Source organism: Pogona vitticeps, chromosome 3 (assembly GCF_051106095.1).
Source record: "Pogona vitticeps strain Pit_001003342236 chromosome 3, PviZW2.1, whole genome shotgun sequence".
Taxonomy (NCBI): domain Eukaryota; kingdom Metazoa; phylum Chordata; class Lepidosauria; order Squamata; family Agamidae; genus Pogona; species Pogona vitticeps.
In genome coordinates this window covers 174349602-174368537 of record NC_135785.1, presented here as the reverse complement: position 1 = coordinate 174368537, position 18936 = coordinate 174349602, and the positions used below count along the sequence as shown (strand labels likewise).

At 37.1% G+C, this 18936-nt stretch overlaps 1 protein-coding gene across 2 annotated transcripts in view; it reads left to right on the top strand.

The window, feature by feature from the left end:
• GABRB3 (gamma-aminobutyric acid type A receptor subunit beta3) overlaps window positions 1-18654 on the top strand; it is a 241534-nt gene extending 222880 nt beyond the window's left edge. For both annotated transcript variants that reach the window (XM_072994443.2, XM_020796780.3), the window contains 4 exons: window positions 556-693; window positions 2338-2490; window positions 8896-9140; window positions 13958-18654. In XM_072994443.2, the coding sequence (XP_072850544.2) occupies window positions 556-693; window positions 2338-2490; window positions 8896-9140; window positions 13958-14308 (887 nt within the window). In that variant the 3' untranslated portion in view covers window positions 14309-18654. The remainder of the gene's footprint in view (window positions 1-555; window positions 694-2337; window positions 2491-8895; window positions 9141-13957) is intronic.
• Window positions 18655-18936: the final 282 nt, after the last annotated feature.

Sequence of the window (18936 nt, the reverse complement as noted above, 5' to 3'; positions counted from 1 at the left end):
TTATACTTATTGTGTAAAGGCTTATATTATTGTTCAAGGTAAATTCTTCACAGTTAGGCAAGAACAAGCATGCAATAGGTACCTGCTAACATCTTGAGAAAATATCATTACTGCATGAATTCTTAGAAGGAAGCCGGGGTGGGGGAAATAGTTTTACCTCTCTAAATAGAAACAATCAGACAAATACTCAAGCAAAGATAGCTGACATATCTAATGATTAGTTCTTTCAATCTTGGGAGCCAGCAAATTTGAGGAGAAGAGACAGAATTAAGGTCTAATAGGGCCATGGGTGGTTTTTATTGTTTCTACAGGACATTAAGCCTTTGCAATCTAGTAGATATACGTATTATTAGTCAACAAAAATATGTATGTGCAGAATATATGTGTGTCCACTATACTGGTTGGGAAGGTGGATCTTCTCTGAAGATCAATGAGAAATGAATAAAACTTTAGCTAGAAAAATAACCAAGAATTTTGCATTCCCTCTAGCAACTGTCAATATTATATTTTGGAAGTCAAGACAATAAGTAGTTCATATTTGTATTTCATTGACAGATGGATACACAACAGATGACATAGAATTCTACTGGAGAGGTGGGGAGAATGCAGTAACTGGAGTGGAGAGAATTGAACTTCCTCAGTTTTCTATTGTAGAATACAAACTTGTGTCCAGGAATGTTGTTTTTGCCACAGGCGAGTATTTCTTACGGTTTGAGTTTTCAACATCGATTGCATTATTTCAATTTCCAACATTCATTACATTCTTGCAGTTTCCAGCATTAATGTAAAACACCTTTGTGTTTTCACAAGATTGTCAATACTAAATGATTAGTACTGGGTAGTCACATCATAGCTTCAAAACTTTGGTATTAGAGTGGCTGAAATAAATTAACTGGTATGTTCTGTGTTTCCATAATATGTCAGAGTGAAAGATAGAAAGATCACATCCAAAGCTAGTGCATGAATTAGAAAAATTTGTTGGGCTCAGACTGTCAGCATGATTCTAGCATGAGGCCAAGGGATCCTTTTAACTGGAATTGTAAAAGAATGAGGGTACAGTCAGACCGGGATTATGCTGGAAAGGGTTGCTTCACTGGGTGCAATCTCCTTTAAAGTGACCCTTCTGTGCACATGCAATCTGATCCCCATTGCTTCAGCCCAGGTTGTAGAATTAATTGATTAATTAAGAGTAGCCCTGCCATTTAGCCAGAAAGATCCAAACTGGGCTCAGCGCAGGGCTGAGCTAATTCGCAAATTCCCTGTACATTGTGTAGCCACCGGAAAATAACTCAAAATTTGACTGTGTCACAAGTGGTCCAGAAGGCAAACTATTTCACCATTTGATCACATCTTGAATCTCTCTATAGAAAGCATGTGTGCTGCCATCAGTTCCTATCTAGTTATGGTTTATGCATAACTCTTAGTTTGGGAGTAGGGTGATAAAACTGAAGAGGCTGTTACAAATGGTAACAGAATACTTGAAGGACAGATGTTGACTGAAAAAAAGAGAGATTCATTACAGTATATTGATTGATGAGCAGCTTTCTCCTGCAATTTCCCCCCCTTTTTAAGTGTTAATTATGCTAATCAGTGAAGTAGCATAGAAATATCTACTGAGGTTTTTTTAAAAAAATAAGTGTTATGGCTTTTTTATTATGTTCTTTCATGATTTATTGCATTTTTTGGTCTGCTTTAAAATAATTGTATGATATCTGTTGCAAAGATAAAAAGGAAAGAGCTGTGGCATCTTAAAGACTAACAAATTAATTTTAAGTGTGAGCTTTTGTGGATCACAGTCCATTCCTTCAGACTCACTTCCTTTGTTTTATTTTAATGCTATACCTGCTGAAACAGACCGAGACAGTCTACCTTGCTCGAAAATGTAGACAGCCTCTTTCGTAACTGTTTTATGAATTCACATAATGAATGAATAAATATTTGAGGACTGTGTGAAAATTGTACCATCCCCATCGGTCTGTGACTACTATAGCTATAGTGTGAACTGAAAGAAGAGGGATGCCTTCCATTGCAGCATGGCAAACAAAAGGTGTTAGTCTTTCAAGTGCCATGGGACTCTTGGATGGATCATTATGTTTCACACAAAATTTCAAGACTTTCTGAAAGAACCTTTCCATACAGATAGATTTCTGAGTACCACACTTTAATTTCAACCTGAGCATCCTGTTAGTCATTCAGTGTTCAATAGATATGAAAACAGTCTATCAAATATAAATTTTAAATAGAACCCTAATATATTCTGTCTGATTATTGATATCAATATGTATATTTAATTACAAACGTAATAGAGAATCATGGATTTAACTCCCTTTCTAATAGGTGCCTACCCAAGACTGTCGCTGAGTTTCAAACTAAAGAGGAATATCGGATATTTTATACTTCAGACCTACATGCCCTCAATACTGATTACCATTTTATCATGGGTATCCTTCTGGATCAATTATGATGCATCAGCTGCAAGAGTTGCTCTTGGTATGGAATAAGGATAAACAGAACATTATTTAATACATCCTCTTTCATATAGGTTGCTAGAGTTTGCCACATCTTAGTATTCTGATATCAGTTATATGCAAACCATGTTGTTTTGGATTGATTCAACATCAGGACACTCAGTGGTGTCAAGACATTTGCAAATTGTCTACTCTGAATTCTTGAAATGAGTGAAATTCTCTTCCTTATGTGCTGAGAGTGAGTTTGCAGGAGGACAGTTCCCTCTGTAATCACTGAGTTTTGAGTGAAAGCATGTGAGGTCCTGTGAATCACGTTTTTTCCTGCAATTCTTGAAGGGTGTGTTTTTGTTTTTGCAAACAAGCTATTACAAACCATGGACAATTTAGAGTAAATCTGTATGCTTAAGACCCATTTGTTCCCTTGCAATATTCTAGATGTTGGATTCTCTCCAACTTGACAGTCCTATAATTCTCTCTCATGTGTAAAATGTATAGTATTAGTAAAATCAGTTGTTTTTAAACATATTTGCCCACCCAAAGCAAGAGAAGCACAATACTATAATCAGGTGACCAAAGAAAAACCCATGTATTCTAAATTAATATGAATTACTAACAGTAACTAAATTTTCTTAAAGTTTTTATATCTCTTTAAATATTATCCAAATTTCAGTAGATACAGAGTACATTTAATGAAAACACTCAAATCCACCAGGAAGCTGAGTGGTCTTGCTAGAACATGTCCGGTTTATATGGTCCATTTCTTCTTCATGGAAGACTCCAATAAAGACTTTAATCCCACACCTTCCTTTGTAACAGAGTTTTTCTTAGATAATGGCTTCAGTTCCTTTGTTGAAGCTTAGATTGTCCCAACTAACCATGAATTTCTGTTTTCGGTTTCTTTGTCAGAACTGGGGACATGAGTCTTATCAGTAAAGGATCTAAAACATAAAAATGCAAACTCATTTCCAGAAAACTTCAAACAGTATCCCTTTGTTATCATCACATTATTATTCTCATCCACAGATTTCTCAGGAGAGAAAACTCACCGGACAACAGTTCACACCCACTCTCAAATACCTTCAGAGCATTTCATTGTAGCTGTTGAACTAATTTCACAAATTATTTTAAAGTGATGGTACAGATATAGTACAAGAGATACAAACATAATTCCTCACTCCATAAACCAAACTCATAAAAAAGTATGTAGTCAATATTATTTTTCAAACCCTTTGGAATAAGAGATTTTAACCTGAATATCTATGCCATTTCCTGTGGTAGGAGACTTTTGGATATTGCTTCCTCACTTGTCTTTGTCCTCACATACAGCACAAAGAATTTAAAGGTGTCGTCTTTGTGACCCATTTCTACAAAATAACTCATTAATGGCATGTCCATCACTTTGTTCCTGATCCTTTATAGGTGTTCTTGCATCCTGACGTTAACTAGCTTTGTCATGTTCAAAAACATATGTGTTGATGGAAATAATATGTATGTGACAACAAGGTTGTAATAAAGGGATACCGTTTCAGATTTTCTGGAAATGAGTTTGTATTTTTATGTTTTAGATCCTTTACTGATAAGCTTCAACAAGGGAACTGACCTCATTATCCAAGAAAAACTCTATTAGAAAGGAAAGTGTGGGGGTTAATTGGAGTTTTCCATGCACAAGAAATGGACCATACAAACTGGACGCATTCTGGCAAGACCTCATAGAATCATAGAATAATGACATTTGAAGGGGTCTATAAGGCCATCGAGTCCAACCCCGTGTTCAATGCAGGAATACAAATCAAAGGATATCTGCCTGGTGGTTATCTAAATTTCTCTTGAATGCCTCCAGTGTTGGAAAACTCGCCACCTCTCAAGGTAATTGGTTCCACTGTCTTACTGCTCTAACAGATAAGATGTTTTTCTTGATATTCAGCTAAAATCTGGCTTCCTGTAACTTGAGCCCATTGTTGTGTGTCCTGCACTCTGGGATGACTGAGATGAGATCCTGCCTTTCCTCTGTATGACAGCCTTTCAAGTATTTGAAAACTAGGCTAAACATGCCCAGTTCTTTCAGTATTTCCTCGTAGGGCTTGGTTTCCAGCCCCCTGATCATCTTTGTGGCTCTCCTCTGCACTCATTCCAATTTGCCAGCATCCTTCTTGAAGTGTGGTGTCCAGTGCCAAATAGAGGGGAACTAGTACCTCACAGGATTTGGAGGCTATACTTCTATTAATGCAGCCTAAAATAGCATTTGCCTTTTTTTTATAGCCACACCAAACTGTTGGCTCATATTAAGCTTGTGGTCTACAATGATTCCAAGGTCCTTCTTGCTCGTAGTATTGCAGCACCAGGTATCCCCCATCTTGTAACTGTGTGTTTGGTTTCTTTTTCCTACGTGCAGTACTTTGCACTTATCCCCGTTAAATTTCATTCTGTTGTTTTCAGCCCAGTGCTCAAGCTGATCCAGATCATTTTGAATGTTGCTTCTGTCTTCCAGGATATTAGCTATTCTACCCAATTATGTGTTATCTTCAAATTTGATTAGCATTCCCTATGCCCCCTTATCCAGGTCATTAATTAAAATATTGAAGAGTACAGGGCCCAGGACTGAGCCCTCAGGCGATTGTTACTTCCACCCAGTTTGAAAAGGAGCCATTAATTATCAGAGTATGATTCTGTAGCTAACTGTATATCCACCTCACAGTTGTTCTATACAGCCCAAATCTAGTTAACTCGCTAATCAGAATATCATGGGGCACTTTATAAAAAACGTTGCTATAACGTTATACTATATCTACAACATTTTCTCTGTCTGTCAGGGAGGTGACCTGATCAAAAAATGAGATCAGGTTAGTCTGGCAGGATTTGTTTCTGACAAATCCATGTTGGCTTCTAATTATTACTACATTGTTTTCTAGGTGCTTGCATAGTGACCACTTTATAATCTGTTCCAGAATGTTCCCTGGGACTGATGTCAGGCTGACTGATCTGTAATACCCTTTGCCCTTTTTGAAGATAGGGAGAACATTAGATCTCCTCCAACCATCTGGCATCTCACCCATTTCTCATGATGTCAATAAAATAATGAACAGTCGTTCTGAGTGTTCTTCAGCCAGTTCCTTCAATATTCTTGGATGCAGTTCATCCAGCCCTAGAGGATTGAACTCATTCAAGGTAGTAAGGTATTCCTTGATTATTTGTTTATCAGTCTCCAGATGTCCCTTCCATTGGCAATGTGTCTTTTTTTATTTTTTTATTATTTTTATTATTATTATTATTATTATTAGTAGTAGTAGTAGTAGTAGTAGTAGTAGTAGTAGTAGTAGTAGTAGTAGTAGAAGAAGAAGAAGAAGAAGAAGAAGCAGCAGAAGTAACAACAACAGCAGCAGCAGCAGCATTAGCATTAGTATTATTTGTATTGTATTATTTTATTTCAAGCCCTCTGAGCTTTTTATGAAGCCCTCCTTCAAAGGGATTTTTTTTTTTTGCTGTCTCCCACCTTTTTTTTCTTCTTGGAATTATTTTTAGTTGTGCCTTTAGAACTTCCTGTTTTAGATACTCCCACCCTTCTTTGACTTCTTTTCTTGTTAGGATCTCCTGCCATGAGACCTTACTTATCATTGTCCTGGGTTTATTAAAATTGATATTTTTAAAATCCAGCATATATATGTGGCTGCTCTCTGTTTTGGTTTCCTTTCAAATCAAGAATTCTAGTAAAATATGGTCACTCTTGCCCAGAGTTCCCTTTATTGCTACTTCCTCCACCAATTCATCTCTATTGGTTAGAATCAAGTAACTTGGCTTCCTGGTAGATTTGAGTGTTCTCATTGAATATACTCCGTATTACAGAGTAGACCTTTGGCCTAGATGGGCGGGATAAGAATTCAATCAATGAATCAATCAATCAATCAACCAATCAATCAATCAATCAATCAATCAATCAATCAATCAATCAATCAATCAATCAATCAATCAATCAATCAATCAATCAATCAATAAAAATATTACCAAAATCTAGTCAATATTTAAAGTGATATAGTACTTTAAGAAAAATTAGTTATTGTAACTCATATTTAGTTGGACTACATGGGTGTTTCTTTAAATATATTTGCATCGAAGAACTGTTTCCACATCAGTCAGAGATATCTCTAGGTCAGCCAGAGAATGCCTGCATCTTGCCATGGATTCCTGGAAGTATTCTAAGACTCACACATGTCTCACAAACAGGCCTATTGTTCAACTTCATAGTAAGCACGGAGCACATCTTACAGCAGCTTTCAACATTCTTAGCTGTAAATCTCTCTGTTTAGAAGTGGTCAGGCCATTGTTCAGGAAAGCTTCTACCATAGTTTTCAGTTATATTTATTGAGATACACTTGATAAATAGAGATGGGCATGAACCAGGAAAACAGTGGTTTGTGGTGGTTCATGGTTTACCACTCTTCACAAACCACAATCCATTAACTTTCTAACAAAACAAATCATTTTATGGTTATGCGATTCAGGATTTCCAGGAGTAGTAGAATATCCCCACGTGAGTTAGAAATGCCAAACTCACAAAAAGTCTTCAGCTAACTTTCCAGCCCACCCCCTTCACGTTTGGTCATTTCTGAGTTTGGGACATCCAAATTATAGCTCCACAAGGCAGATTCCCCCCAGGAAAGAGCACGTATAAATAGCCCTCTACTTTGTGGGGCTATCACTCAGGTGTCCCAAATCCAGTCTTCACCAAACTTGGGGGGGCTGGGGCAGAGAGTCATCTGAAGACTCTCCGTGAATTTGGCATCTCTTAACTTATTCAGGGGCTATTCTACTGCTCCTGGAAGTCCCAAATGACATGAACATCAAAGCATGCAAATTGCCAACACCGATAATAGATTGGTGTTTCATTTTGTGCTTTTCCCTGGAGTGCCTCCAAATGAACCACGAAATAGCCTGATTCATGGGGTTTTTTGCTTCATAGTTCATTTTGTGCCCATCTCTGCTGACAAGTTTTCAAGGAATTTTAGAAACACAGTTGAAAAATCATTGGGCTCCACCAGTTCAAGGGATTTTAGTGGGAATTCCCTTTTTAGCTTGCCTTTGTGTCTCTTCCACCTTAACGTCCTTCAAAGGGATTTCACATATTGCAATTCTGACATGAATTTGTCACAACAGAATTATATTGTAAGTAATGCAGAGGCATTTTGAGATCAAGTTACTCAACTTCATGTATATTAAAACTATTTCCTTATTGCAACTCACATTGATATTAATAGATCAAACATCCAAGAAGTGTTGGCTAAAACATCAGTATAGATTTTTCTGTAGTTTTATCATTAGGAAGATGTTTGATTTTTAAAAGCCCTGTTTTTTTTTCTTTCAAGGGGTACATCTATTGTTTTCGTGTTCCCCAAATCCCACCAAAATATGCGCCTTCATCAGAATAAATACACAGGAAAATTACCCAATAGCAATGTTTTTACAAAGCCATCAAAAGCAATGGACTCCCCTCTTGCAAACATATGGAGGAAAGGAAAATAAAAAGTACACACACAGCCTTCTCTTCCAAAAACCAAGAGTAGCAAGCAAGCAAAGAAAGATTTAAAAAATACGATCAGGTTCCCACACACACACAAGAATATGGGGAGGTTTCTCTCCTCACCATGCCTTTTTGCCTTCTCAAGTTCAGTAACAGCAAGAAGACCACTTAAGTTGGTAGAGTCAGGCAACAGCAAAAATAAAGGAAAACAGGAGGAAAAAAATTCCCCCCACATCATTTTTTTAAAAAAAGGACAAATGATGAAAGGATCTAAGATAGAGGTAGATCTTGGAGCAACCCAAGATGGAGGACACGAGGAGGAGATCATCAGCACAAAAATCTCACAAGGAAGGGCTGAAGCCAAAGAACAGTCCTCAATGGTTTCTAGGCTCTTCTAGTGATTCAAAATTCCTACTGCCTCAGATGCTCTGCTTGGCAGCCGATAGCCCTTGTTGCATGACTTGTAGCGCTATTTGATGAAAAATTAAGTAGATGATTTTACAGGCAACTGGTCAAAGAAAGGTGGAACCAATAGGGAAACGTGAAAGAACACAACCTTTTTGTGTACTTTTTTGTTTAAATGATATGATTCGCATTTCAGTGACAATCTTTTGGAAATCAGTGAAAACTTGGAAAAAATGCACTTTTCATGGTTTTTTTTACATTCATATCAACACTTAAGTCCAATCCCTATTCACCATATTATAAAGCTATGCTAGTGCCCATAAATACTTTCGGGGGCAGAGGGGAAGCTGAATGTGAATTTTAAAAACAAATCAACAGAACTGTGATGTTGCTCTCAGTTTTATCCAACTCTCTTACGGTATTTAGAAACCAGTAGGAATGACTTTTAGAACAAATCAAGGAAGAATCACATGAAAGATCATAATATACCTGTCTTTCTCCCCATTATAGGTATTACCACTGTACTTACTATGACAACTATCAACACTCATCTCAGAGAAACTTTACCTAAGATTCCCTACGTGAAAGCCATTGACATGTATCTTATGGGCTGCTTTGTATTTGTCTTCTTGGCCTTACTTGAATATGCCTTTGTCAACTACATCTTCTTTGGGAAAGGCCCTCAAAGGCAGAAGAAACTTGCTGAAAAGACAGCCAAAGCAAACAACGATCGTTCCAAATTTGAAAGCAACCGGGTAGGATTGTGCATATCATCTATAAGCCTGTCTGGTTTGCTGCTCCAGTACCCAGTTTGGATCACTAGAATTAAATGCACATCTTGCATGCTGGGTTGGGTTATTGACTTCTGCAGGAGCCAAATCCACATCATAACTTTTTATAAATATATTCTTAGTCATATTTTAAAAAAAAACAGGGCAGAAAAGGTACCATAATGAGCATTTATAAAGCTGCCACAGAAAATACATCTGGGAGACTGCAAACTCAGAAGCGCTGGTATAAGTAAAATATATCAGCAAAGGATACACAGATACCTGGGAATTTCTCCTTCCTTCACTGTCACTTAATGTAATTTCTGTTGCTCCAGCTACCTTTAGCATGCCTCTGAGATACAGAACCAACTAATTCATTGTAAAAGGCATTTTGTTACACGCTCAACTGTGCACTGTGTCTCCTCCTGCCATGATTTCTCAATAGCTTTTAGGGGAAAAAAAAGAAAAACATATCTTCAAGCCCAGCCATACCTGAATGCTGTCAACTTTTTTCCTAGCAGATAAGACTAGGGAAGATGCAAGGGTTTTCATTTTTTTCCCCTTGCTGTTGTCTTTATCTGTGCTACTAAAATAAAATGACTACCTTTCCAATACAAAGCAATGTTTCTGATTGTGGGAAACAGCTAGAACAAGGCAACAAGCATGTAGTAGGACACTTCCTTGCACTCCCTCCATGGAAGCTCATGATTTATGACAGTAACTCAAGATAATGTCACTCCTTTTGTAACTTTTATCGTTGTAGAGGTATAGCCTGTCTGAATTCTGGAAGAGAAGTATCACACTTTTGTGGATACTGAGGTGACTAGGATGGGAGCTTGTAGCATTCTGATCTTAATGATTGCTATTTTAGGCTTTCTGTTGGTTTTTAGGGAAAAGATGCAAGAGACTTTTTAAAGGTTTACTCATTAGTTGTCTTAAAATTATAATTGCATCTGAATTACATTTTACAAATAACTTTTCAAGCGCTGGTAATAACTGATGAAAGCAAACAATCCATTTAGGCAGTTTTAATAATTCAGCACGCATGTTTTTACATCAGTAGAGTAACTGATGAGTCCATCTAACATTTTATCAGCTGCATTCTAAGCACAAAAAGGAATTTGCAAAACAACTTCAGCTCTTCATAGTTTGTGAAAATGAAATACAAGACTTCCTCTGTCTATAGAGGTGCTTTAGCAGTACTTCATTATTATCGTCTGTGGTCTGTTTGCGCAATTTTTATTTTTTTTTCCTGGATGTTGGTTGTTCCAGTAATATCAGCTAGAGAACTAAAGAGATTGATTAAATAGAAATCTTCTGAGGAAGCTGTAAAACAGCTTTCTCAGCCCCAAGAGCCACATTACACACATACACATACACCCCTCTTGTCAGAGGAAATTGGGAGCCTTCTTTCCACTTCCTTCCCCAGAATGGTATGAACAATTTCAGCTGGGATCTCTTACACTTTCCACACTACACTACAGACTAAATATTCCTCAATGGAGATTTTAAATATGGTGTTAGATATCGTTACATTTTAGGAATGACACACTCAAGTAGGTTTTGGTCATTAGCAGACTTCAAACAGTGAATCAAAACACTTATGATGCATTCTAGATTTGTTTCTAAATAAGCTGTGGGTTAAATCCCATGATCGTCCCATTGATTGCTGATACATAGTTGATTCTAAAACATCCTGCACTAATAAGTGCAGTTTCATGGGAGATATACTGCTGTTGGATAAATACAAATAAAACCTATGTTAGAGCCTGTCCACACTGGCATATAGTTATTGTATATGGTTCCCTGATAGCACTGTTTGGCATGGTGGGGAGGGAAGACCTGTCTGCTTGTGTTTCTATTTAAAATTATCCATCCTTCCCCTTTTAAGAGTTTTTCTGGGACAGGGCTAGGGCATGCAATCTTTTGGGGGATGATTCTTTCAGATGCAAAATAACTCTTTGCTCTGCCTTCCCAGAAGGGTAGCAAAAGTTAAAATAGATTGCAATGAAGATAAGCACCATTTGGATTACACCAAATTCAAGTGAGGACAGACCCTTACTTCAAGCTTTAAAGGAACCTGTAAATAGAAAGTGATGTCTCTTTCAGACTTGCCTATTTGCTTTATTACCTGGCTAGTAAATCAGAGTTGTCTGTATTTTGTCCTCAATGTTCACTCCAAGCAGAAAGCTCCTACAATTAACTGGGACTTATCCTTTGGGAATCATTCTCTTACAGAATCTTCTAATGGCAAACTAAGATCCGATAAAGCATCCAAGTGCTCTTGTTTAAGTTCAAGTGCCGCTGAAAGAAATTCTGGGTCACCAAAACATAGCTTGTATGTTAAAACAAAAAAGTAAGAAGGGTAAAGGTTAAGTATTACACTATGTAAATTATGCAGATCTTTTTTTTAACGCACACACACACAGACACAAATATTTCGTGGAGTGCAGTTCCAATATCCTCAAAGTGACCCTTTAAATTAACAGCATACCAACAATAAAATGTGAATGAAATAATTCAGGCAACATGAGTTACCTGCCAGTAATTTAGGATTTCTGAAAATACTCAAAAAAAAAAAAAAAAAAACTATCCTGAATCCGATATTAAGGCTGGAATAAGCAAATAATAAAGCTGCCCTGTTTCAATATTAACTAAGTCCAAACATAGCTGCCTGGATAGCTCTGTGGTTTAGGTATCTGGCTGTGAAACCAGGGATTAGCAGTTCAGTTGTTCCTCCAGGGAGAACAGCGAGTCTGTGTAGCCTTGGGCAATCTGCACATTCCCAGGGCACCCCCAGAAGAAGAGAATGATGAACCATTTCCGTGTATTCTCTATCTAGAAAAACCTGGAAAAGATCACTGTAAGGGCACACAATCATCATCATCAGTTGTTTTAAGATCTAATATTAGTGGGAATTTTGGCGTTGTTTTTAGTGAAAGTAAGCTGCCTCAAATGTCTGTTTCATTGATATTTTTTTGTCCAGTGGTCGTCCCAATGAGAACCGATGCATTGGACGAACTAGTTTGGCAACACTTATGGAAGGCTCATAGATTTCAATTGTTCTACTCATTTGGTACCAACATTGGGATTTCATTCTGTTACTTTTACATACAGTTATATTTAGGTTGACCAACTGCATAGCATTTAACTAGATCAAACACAATTTTGAATATGGAACCAAAGTTTTATTTTAATGTACTTCATAGCAATTATGGATTTATTCTTTGGAGTTAGGCAGTTGCTCTGAAGCAAGAGTGTAAAGTCCTTCAGTGGAGAGGCTCCTGAGACAGGTGAAGCATTTCTCTATTCCACTAGCTAAGTTCTAGCTGTGTTGAATGCTCCTAGACAGAGAGTCCTCCTTGGTCTACATCACAGCTGGCATGCAAGGCCCCAATCCTTCTTATCTTTCACTTCGGAATGAGCTGCTACTTTATTTCAAAGACAATTTTTCTGCATTTGGCTTTGGGAGGCTATCAAAAATGTTCTAAACACCAGTTAGATTTATGCCCTAGTCTACAGGATGCTTTGCACACTAATAAGGTACATGGAGCTATGTGGAGGATAAGTCTGTCCACAACTATTGGTTCGGATGGATGCCCTGCAGATTTGAGGAACAGAACAAGCTTTCTGATAGTTCCTGCTTTATTAAAGATAGCAATAAAAAAGAAGCATCCATAAAAAATCAGGTACTATTATTTGTTTCTGCAGAAACAGAAAATCATGCTCAGTAGAATTCAGGTGATTTAGTATTTGACAGAATTGGAATCCAAAACTGGGCCACAAAAGAAACAAGAGGACGGTATCAAAATATGGTGTCACCAGTGAAAGCAAAAGACTTCCTAGCTAAACCCTGCATTTCTAAAAGAGAGTGAGGATATAGTGCAACCTTGGGGCTGAGGCCAATGTTAATCCTGCCTGCAGGAGACACACGGAAGTGAGTGAGCAAATTACTTACAAATGCAACTAGCATTCATTTCACTGTACCTGCTTTAAGCAGATCTAGCACTAGATTTAGTCCAGTATTGTTTTACAGTTATGGTATGGATACAATTCTAGAGGAGAATCCTTTTCAATATTAAGTGAGCAATAGAGAAAAGAAGCCATAGTGGAAGTACATTCAGAATTAAGAATACGGGTTTCAGTGGATAAGTACACCAAAATCTGTTTTTGGAAAAAGACTAATGGGCAGAATCGATGTGAGATATGAAGAAGCCCAAACTGTTGATGTTTGCTGGTGCTTAAGAGAGATAAGTTCCAGCGTCTTTTTAAAACAGAGACTGTTAAGGCTGGAGTAAGCCATTTCGGACATTTATGAAGAGAGGTATATGTTATGAATAAGTGTAACTTGTATATTGTATTTATCATCATGTTGAACAATATTGTCATTCCGAGATCACTGTTGTGAATCCTAATGAATTACTGTAACTGGGAAAAAGTGGTATATTGAGATAATATTTCAGCAGTGTTTTCACTGAGTTTTTGTCATTGTTAATAACTTTATTGTGCTCCCAATTGGATGTGATTATTAAGTAGTGGGCAGAATCCTACTGGTCTCACACAGTGTAACTAGGCCATCACACATGCAGACCCACCTGTAGTGCTAGCCGGGCAACTGACTCCTAAATTTTCTCAAGTCAGAAAAGCAGTTGTGTGCCCACTTGTTTACACAGTTGCACAACCAGTAGTAAGCAACTGCTGCATGATTGTTTTTCCTAATACTCTTTGGTCGGTGTTATGTATTTTTTAACTTGTTGAAATAATTATCAACTCCTATTATTTATGGATTTCTTTTTGCCTAGGTGGATATGCATGGAAACATTTTGCTAACATCCCTCGAAATTCACAATGAAGTTGCAAGCAATGAAGTCACTACCAGTGTCACAGATCCTCAGAATTCAACCATATCCTTTGACAACTCAGGTATCCAGTACAGAAAACAGAGCTCACATCGAGAAAACCTTGGCAGGCGCACATTGGACAGAACTAGCACCCACAGCAAGAAGAGTCATTTACGGAGAAGGTCTTCTCAGCTAAAGATAAAAATTCCTGACCTAACAGATGTGAATGCCATAGACAGATGGTCCAGGATGGTGTTCCCATTCACATTTTCTCTTTTCAACTTAATCTACTGGCTATACTATGTCAACTAAACTGACTTCTACTTTTTTTAAAGAAAAGACTTCGACAAGCAAAATAGTATTCTGCCTGTTATTTTGTATTTGTACATAAGAACTTTTACAGACTATATATAATATATATATATACATACATACATACATATATCTATCTATCTTTAAAAACTATTAATGTGTGTACATATATTGTGAAAGAATGTTTATTATATCCATTGGGCATACACATATACACTATAAATATACATACACACACACACCTTCCTATGGATGTTAATGGATAAATTCACACAGAATGCACTTAAATGAACTTCTTTTAAAAAAAAGAGAGAGAGGCAACAATTTTGAGTACAATAGGCTTTGAGAAAACAAGTGTTGCATAAGACCACAAAATAGGTTTTCTGATCTCTAGGATTCCATCTCATCAGAAATTTGTAAAACTGTTTGCCAAAACTATTATTTATACTGCTCATTAACTGACACAATTACACTGTTAAGTTTATAAAGTAATTTATATTTAATATCACATTTCAAATAATTGATCCATGTTGGTTTTGTGTTCTCATGTTTTGTTTTGTTTTGCTTTACATATTCTCTTAAATAATTTTATCTGTAGTGAAGTGGACATTTTTCAGCAATCTTTACATTCACATAGGGAGAAAAGAAATGGATTTGTTCATCCACCTTCAGGATCTTTTCAGCAATGAGGAGGAGTGTCTTTTAATGAGCACTTCCAGTGCACAACAGAATGGCCAGAATCCTATTCAGTAGGTTCTTCCTTCCCAGTGGGAATGATGCCATTGTCTGTGACAGATTGCCACAGATGAAAGACTTCTTTTTTTTCCAATTGTGGGTTGCATGCAATTTCATCTCAGTAGCTGAAATCTTGTTTGTGATGTAAGCCAAAGCGTAACATTCCTTCAGTTCTGCTGCTGTCATGATTGTAGGTTCTGCTGCTGCCATGATGCTCAGGGGCCAGAAGCACATGTACCACTATCCCCGAGAATTGCAACAGGAGCACCTTGTTTCTTAGGGAGGAACAGACAGAACATTATGATTTGGTTTGAGTTATAAACAAGATTTCCACCACTGTTGCTCCCTGACCCAAAATCCAAAATAAAAGGCTTTAATCAGTGGCAAATTGCTCCTGAAATGATATCATTTCCATTGTGCAAGTGGAGCTGCAGAAGAGAATTTCAGCCAATATTTTAGCTTGAACTTCTCTTCAATCACTATGATGTTTTGATGGGGCAGCATGTTATTACAGGAATGTTGCTTGAAATGAAAGCATTGCTGATATTTTTCAGGATTTTACTATGATTTGGGCATAATGTGTTAAAAAGTAATTTCCAACCCGTAATTTTGAAATTTAATATTTTAGGTACTATAGCTCAACACTGGTACTTTAAATAACAAGGTCTCACGTTACAATAGGACCACAGTATATATGGGAAATCAGTTCCAAGTCACACCACCCTGGATGCTGAAAAACAGAATATTGAGCGCTACACACTGCATGGTCTCTGGCTCCCTTTACTGGCCAGTTCTGCTAAATACACTCTGAAAATACATATAAATAAGTATTTCTTGGATTTTTTTTTAATTTAGTATTTTTAGCCAACGGATAAATGAATCAGTAGATACTGATCCAATGGCTAGGGGAGTTCTACTGTACTTCATGTCATTATATTTAAGGGTTGCCTATTTTTTGGCTATATTCAGTAATTTTAATTGATTGTTTTAAATTAAAGGAACAAATTAATTCTTTTTTTGATTGTAGTAATGAAGTTTTTAAAAGTACTCACTAAAACCAATTTCAGTTCTTTCTCAACTTAGTGTTAATATATAGTGTTCAACACTAATCTTTGAAACACTTTTTTAAAGAGTCAAAATCTAGCTGAATTAGTAAAACTCACACAGGTGCTGACTCTCCATGTTCACATTGATTCAGTGGGTTTACTCTGTTTGAGACTAACAAGTGGTCTTAGGCCAAAGTTATCAACACTTCTTCTATTCAGGACTATTTTAACCTGAGGATATTCTTTCCTGAGAATATATTGGCATGCCTTGATGTTATTGCTGGCCTTCTTCAAACCATCTACAGGACAGCTAGTACCCCAAATTCCATTACAGAGGATGGTGGAAAGAAACAGCCAGATGAGATCAGTTCAGGAAAAGAGAGAGAGAGAGAGAGAGAGAGAGAGAGAGAGAGAGAGAGAGAGACCATTTCGTCTCAGCTTTTCTCTGCCACGGAGCTTTTCAAATGACCAAATGCCAACCAAAATTCTTTCTTTCTTTCTTTCTTTCTTTCTTTCTTTCTTTCTTTCTTTCTTTCTTTCTTTCTTTCTTTCTTTCTTTCTTTCTTTCTTCAGAAAATGCATTCATATTATCTAACATTCTTAGGACATGATTAATGTAATATATATTTGCATAATATGCATATATATGAATATTTTATCCAATATTTTTTTCTAGCACCTGCTACTGTGACTGCATGCTATATCATACTTTTGTTTCTGTGATGTTCTCCTTCTCTAGAATTAAGCCAATAGAGTACCTCTAATGTAGAAATTCAGTAACAAAACATTTTCATATCTATTTTGTACATATATTATATAAACTAAAGATTGCTATTAGAGTTGATATGCTACATTCACAAACCGTAAACAGAGAACAAATGTCTTGCCTAAGCATTAAATACATCCAGTCCTTTTCCTTATGTGAAATATTGCCACTTTTGTTTCTGCTCTGATTGACATCCTCATCACTTCTAAACTTTTCCTAAATGGTGGATTCTGTTAGAGTATACGCATTTCAGTGCTGCAAACTTAGCATACACTTGAACAAAGTATTTCTAATAATGTTCATCTATGAATAATTTGTCCCCATGTATAGAATTTACTACAAACAACAATAGCACAGTTTCCTTTACAGAAGTAGTAATGGCTTTTGTCTTTTTGTTTTGTTTCTTTAAAAACAATTTTTTACTTTAGAAAAAAATGCAGTGGCCCCAATCTGGGTGTGAATGTTTGAGGGCTCAGCACTTTCTGTAGAGCCAAAAAGTGATAAGCAACGTGAGTCTTAAAAGGAGATAAGAGAAAATGGACTGAGCAGGCATTTGGCTGCAGTTCACCAGTTATATACACCATCCATTTCACTATGGCAGCTTGTATTAGAGAAGTGATGTATGGGTTCATCAGAAGCTTCAGGTAGCTTTACAGAGAAGAATGAACATTGGTATTGCCTCCTATAATACTGGTAGATAAAGGACAACTTCCTATGTTATAGGAATGCTATTTATGAGTTGTTCCCATGTGAAATGGTCTACTGTTGAACAGAGGTGAAATCCAATTGTCACACAAGCAGAAACCCACTTACACAATGGTGCTTCCTTCCTTTCTCCTATTCGCCCTCTAAATTTGAGTGACAAAAATATAATTTGTGTAGCTGGCCCAGTGATTTGGGAGGAAAAGGTTTTTCCTTATTAAAAAGGTCGTTTGACATTAGGTGGAAGAACTGAAGCCCACTGTGAATCTGGTTCAGAGTCCATTGATGGTAGGTGTACCAGGTCTCAGAGTTTCGCCTAGAGTCTCAGGGAATTGTGATGCTTTTCCATCTCTCCAAGTGGAGAGACAAATCTCAGGGCAAGCAGTGCTGAAAGAAAAGAAAGTTTTATTTTTTGTGCGTGTTCATAAAGTAGCTTTAAAGGCATGGCAGTCATCTCCTCTCGTTCCCAGCTACCACCAGAACTCACTGGCCTAGCATGAAGGCATTCCTGTGGTTGCGATACCCATTCAAGATTAGTGGCCCTCAAAGCCAGGAGTAGTGGGGAGGACTAGAGACAGACCCCATGAGCGTGCGGACTTGGCCCATCATGCCATTTGCAACAAGGCAGGGAGCAGAGTGCAACTTGTGAGACTTTAACACAAGGCCGTACCCTTGTGACATCATAAGGATGTGACCTCTGTTCTCAGACTTTGCCCTGAAGTCTCATGGAATGGGATGCTGCTGGTCTGGAACCCTGGTTGATAGGCATGTGTTTGGGGAACTAAAATAAGTGTCCAAGGAATCTGATGTTAATTGCTAGGGACCTTTGTTTTTCTAGAAGAATGTGTATAAAGTAATGCCAAAATGGCTCAGCAATCCAGTTCATTTTGCTGCCTTACAGAAACTTCCACTGAAACTACTAGTCTCAGATATGAAAAGGCTGATGAAAGTAAAAGCTGAAGCAATCAATACAGCCCCGTAAAAACATTGTTCATTTAGAATGTGGAGATTTATGCTGAAATACTTAAGAGACACCAGGCAAGGGTTGTCTGTTTTTGCTATGAAATCTGTAAATAAAGATACTTTTTTCTTGTGGATATTTTGACTGGTCTATCTCAGTGAGATTGAAGGTTAATTGGAAACATTTGCAAAGGAATGTCAGCCATCTCTAATTTAGGCTCCAGCATTGATTTGGGACAGTATGATACATAAAACTGTTTATAATATATGTTACTTAATCCTGAGCATATTAATTTGAGACAAAATCTGCATAGCTAAATTTTGCATGTGGATGCCTAAGACCAGAATCTTGCTGCTTTTTTTACCCATGCATGTGTGCAAATGCAGAAGTTGTAGAAGCTAAATGAAGCTAATTAATT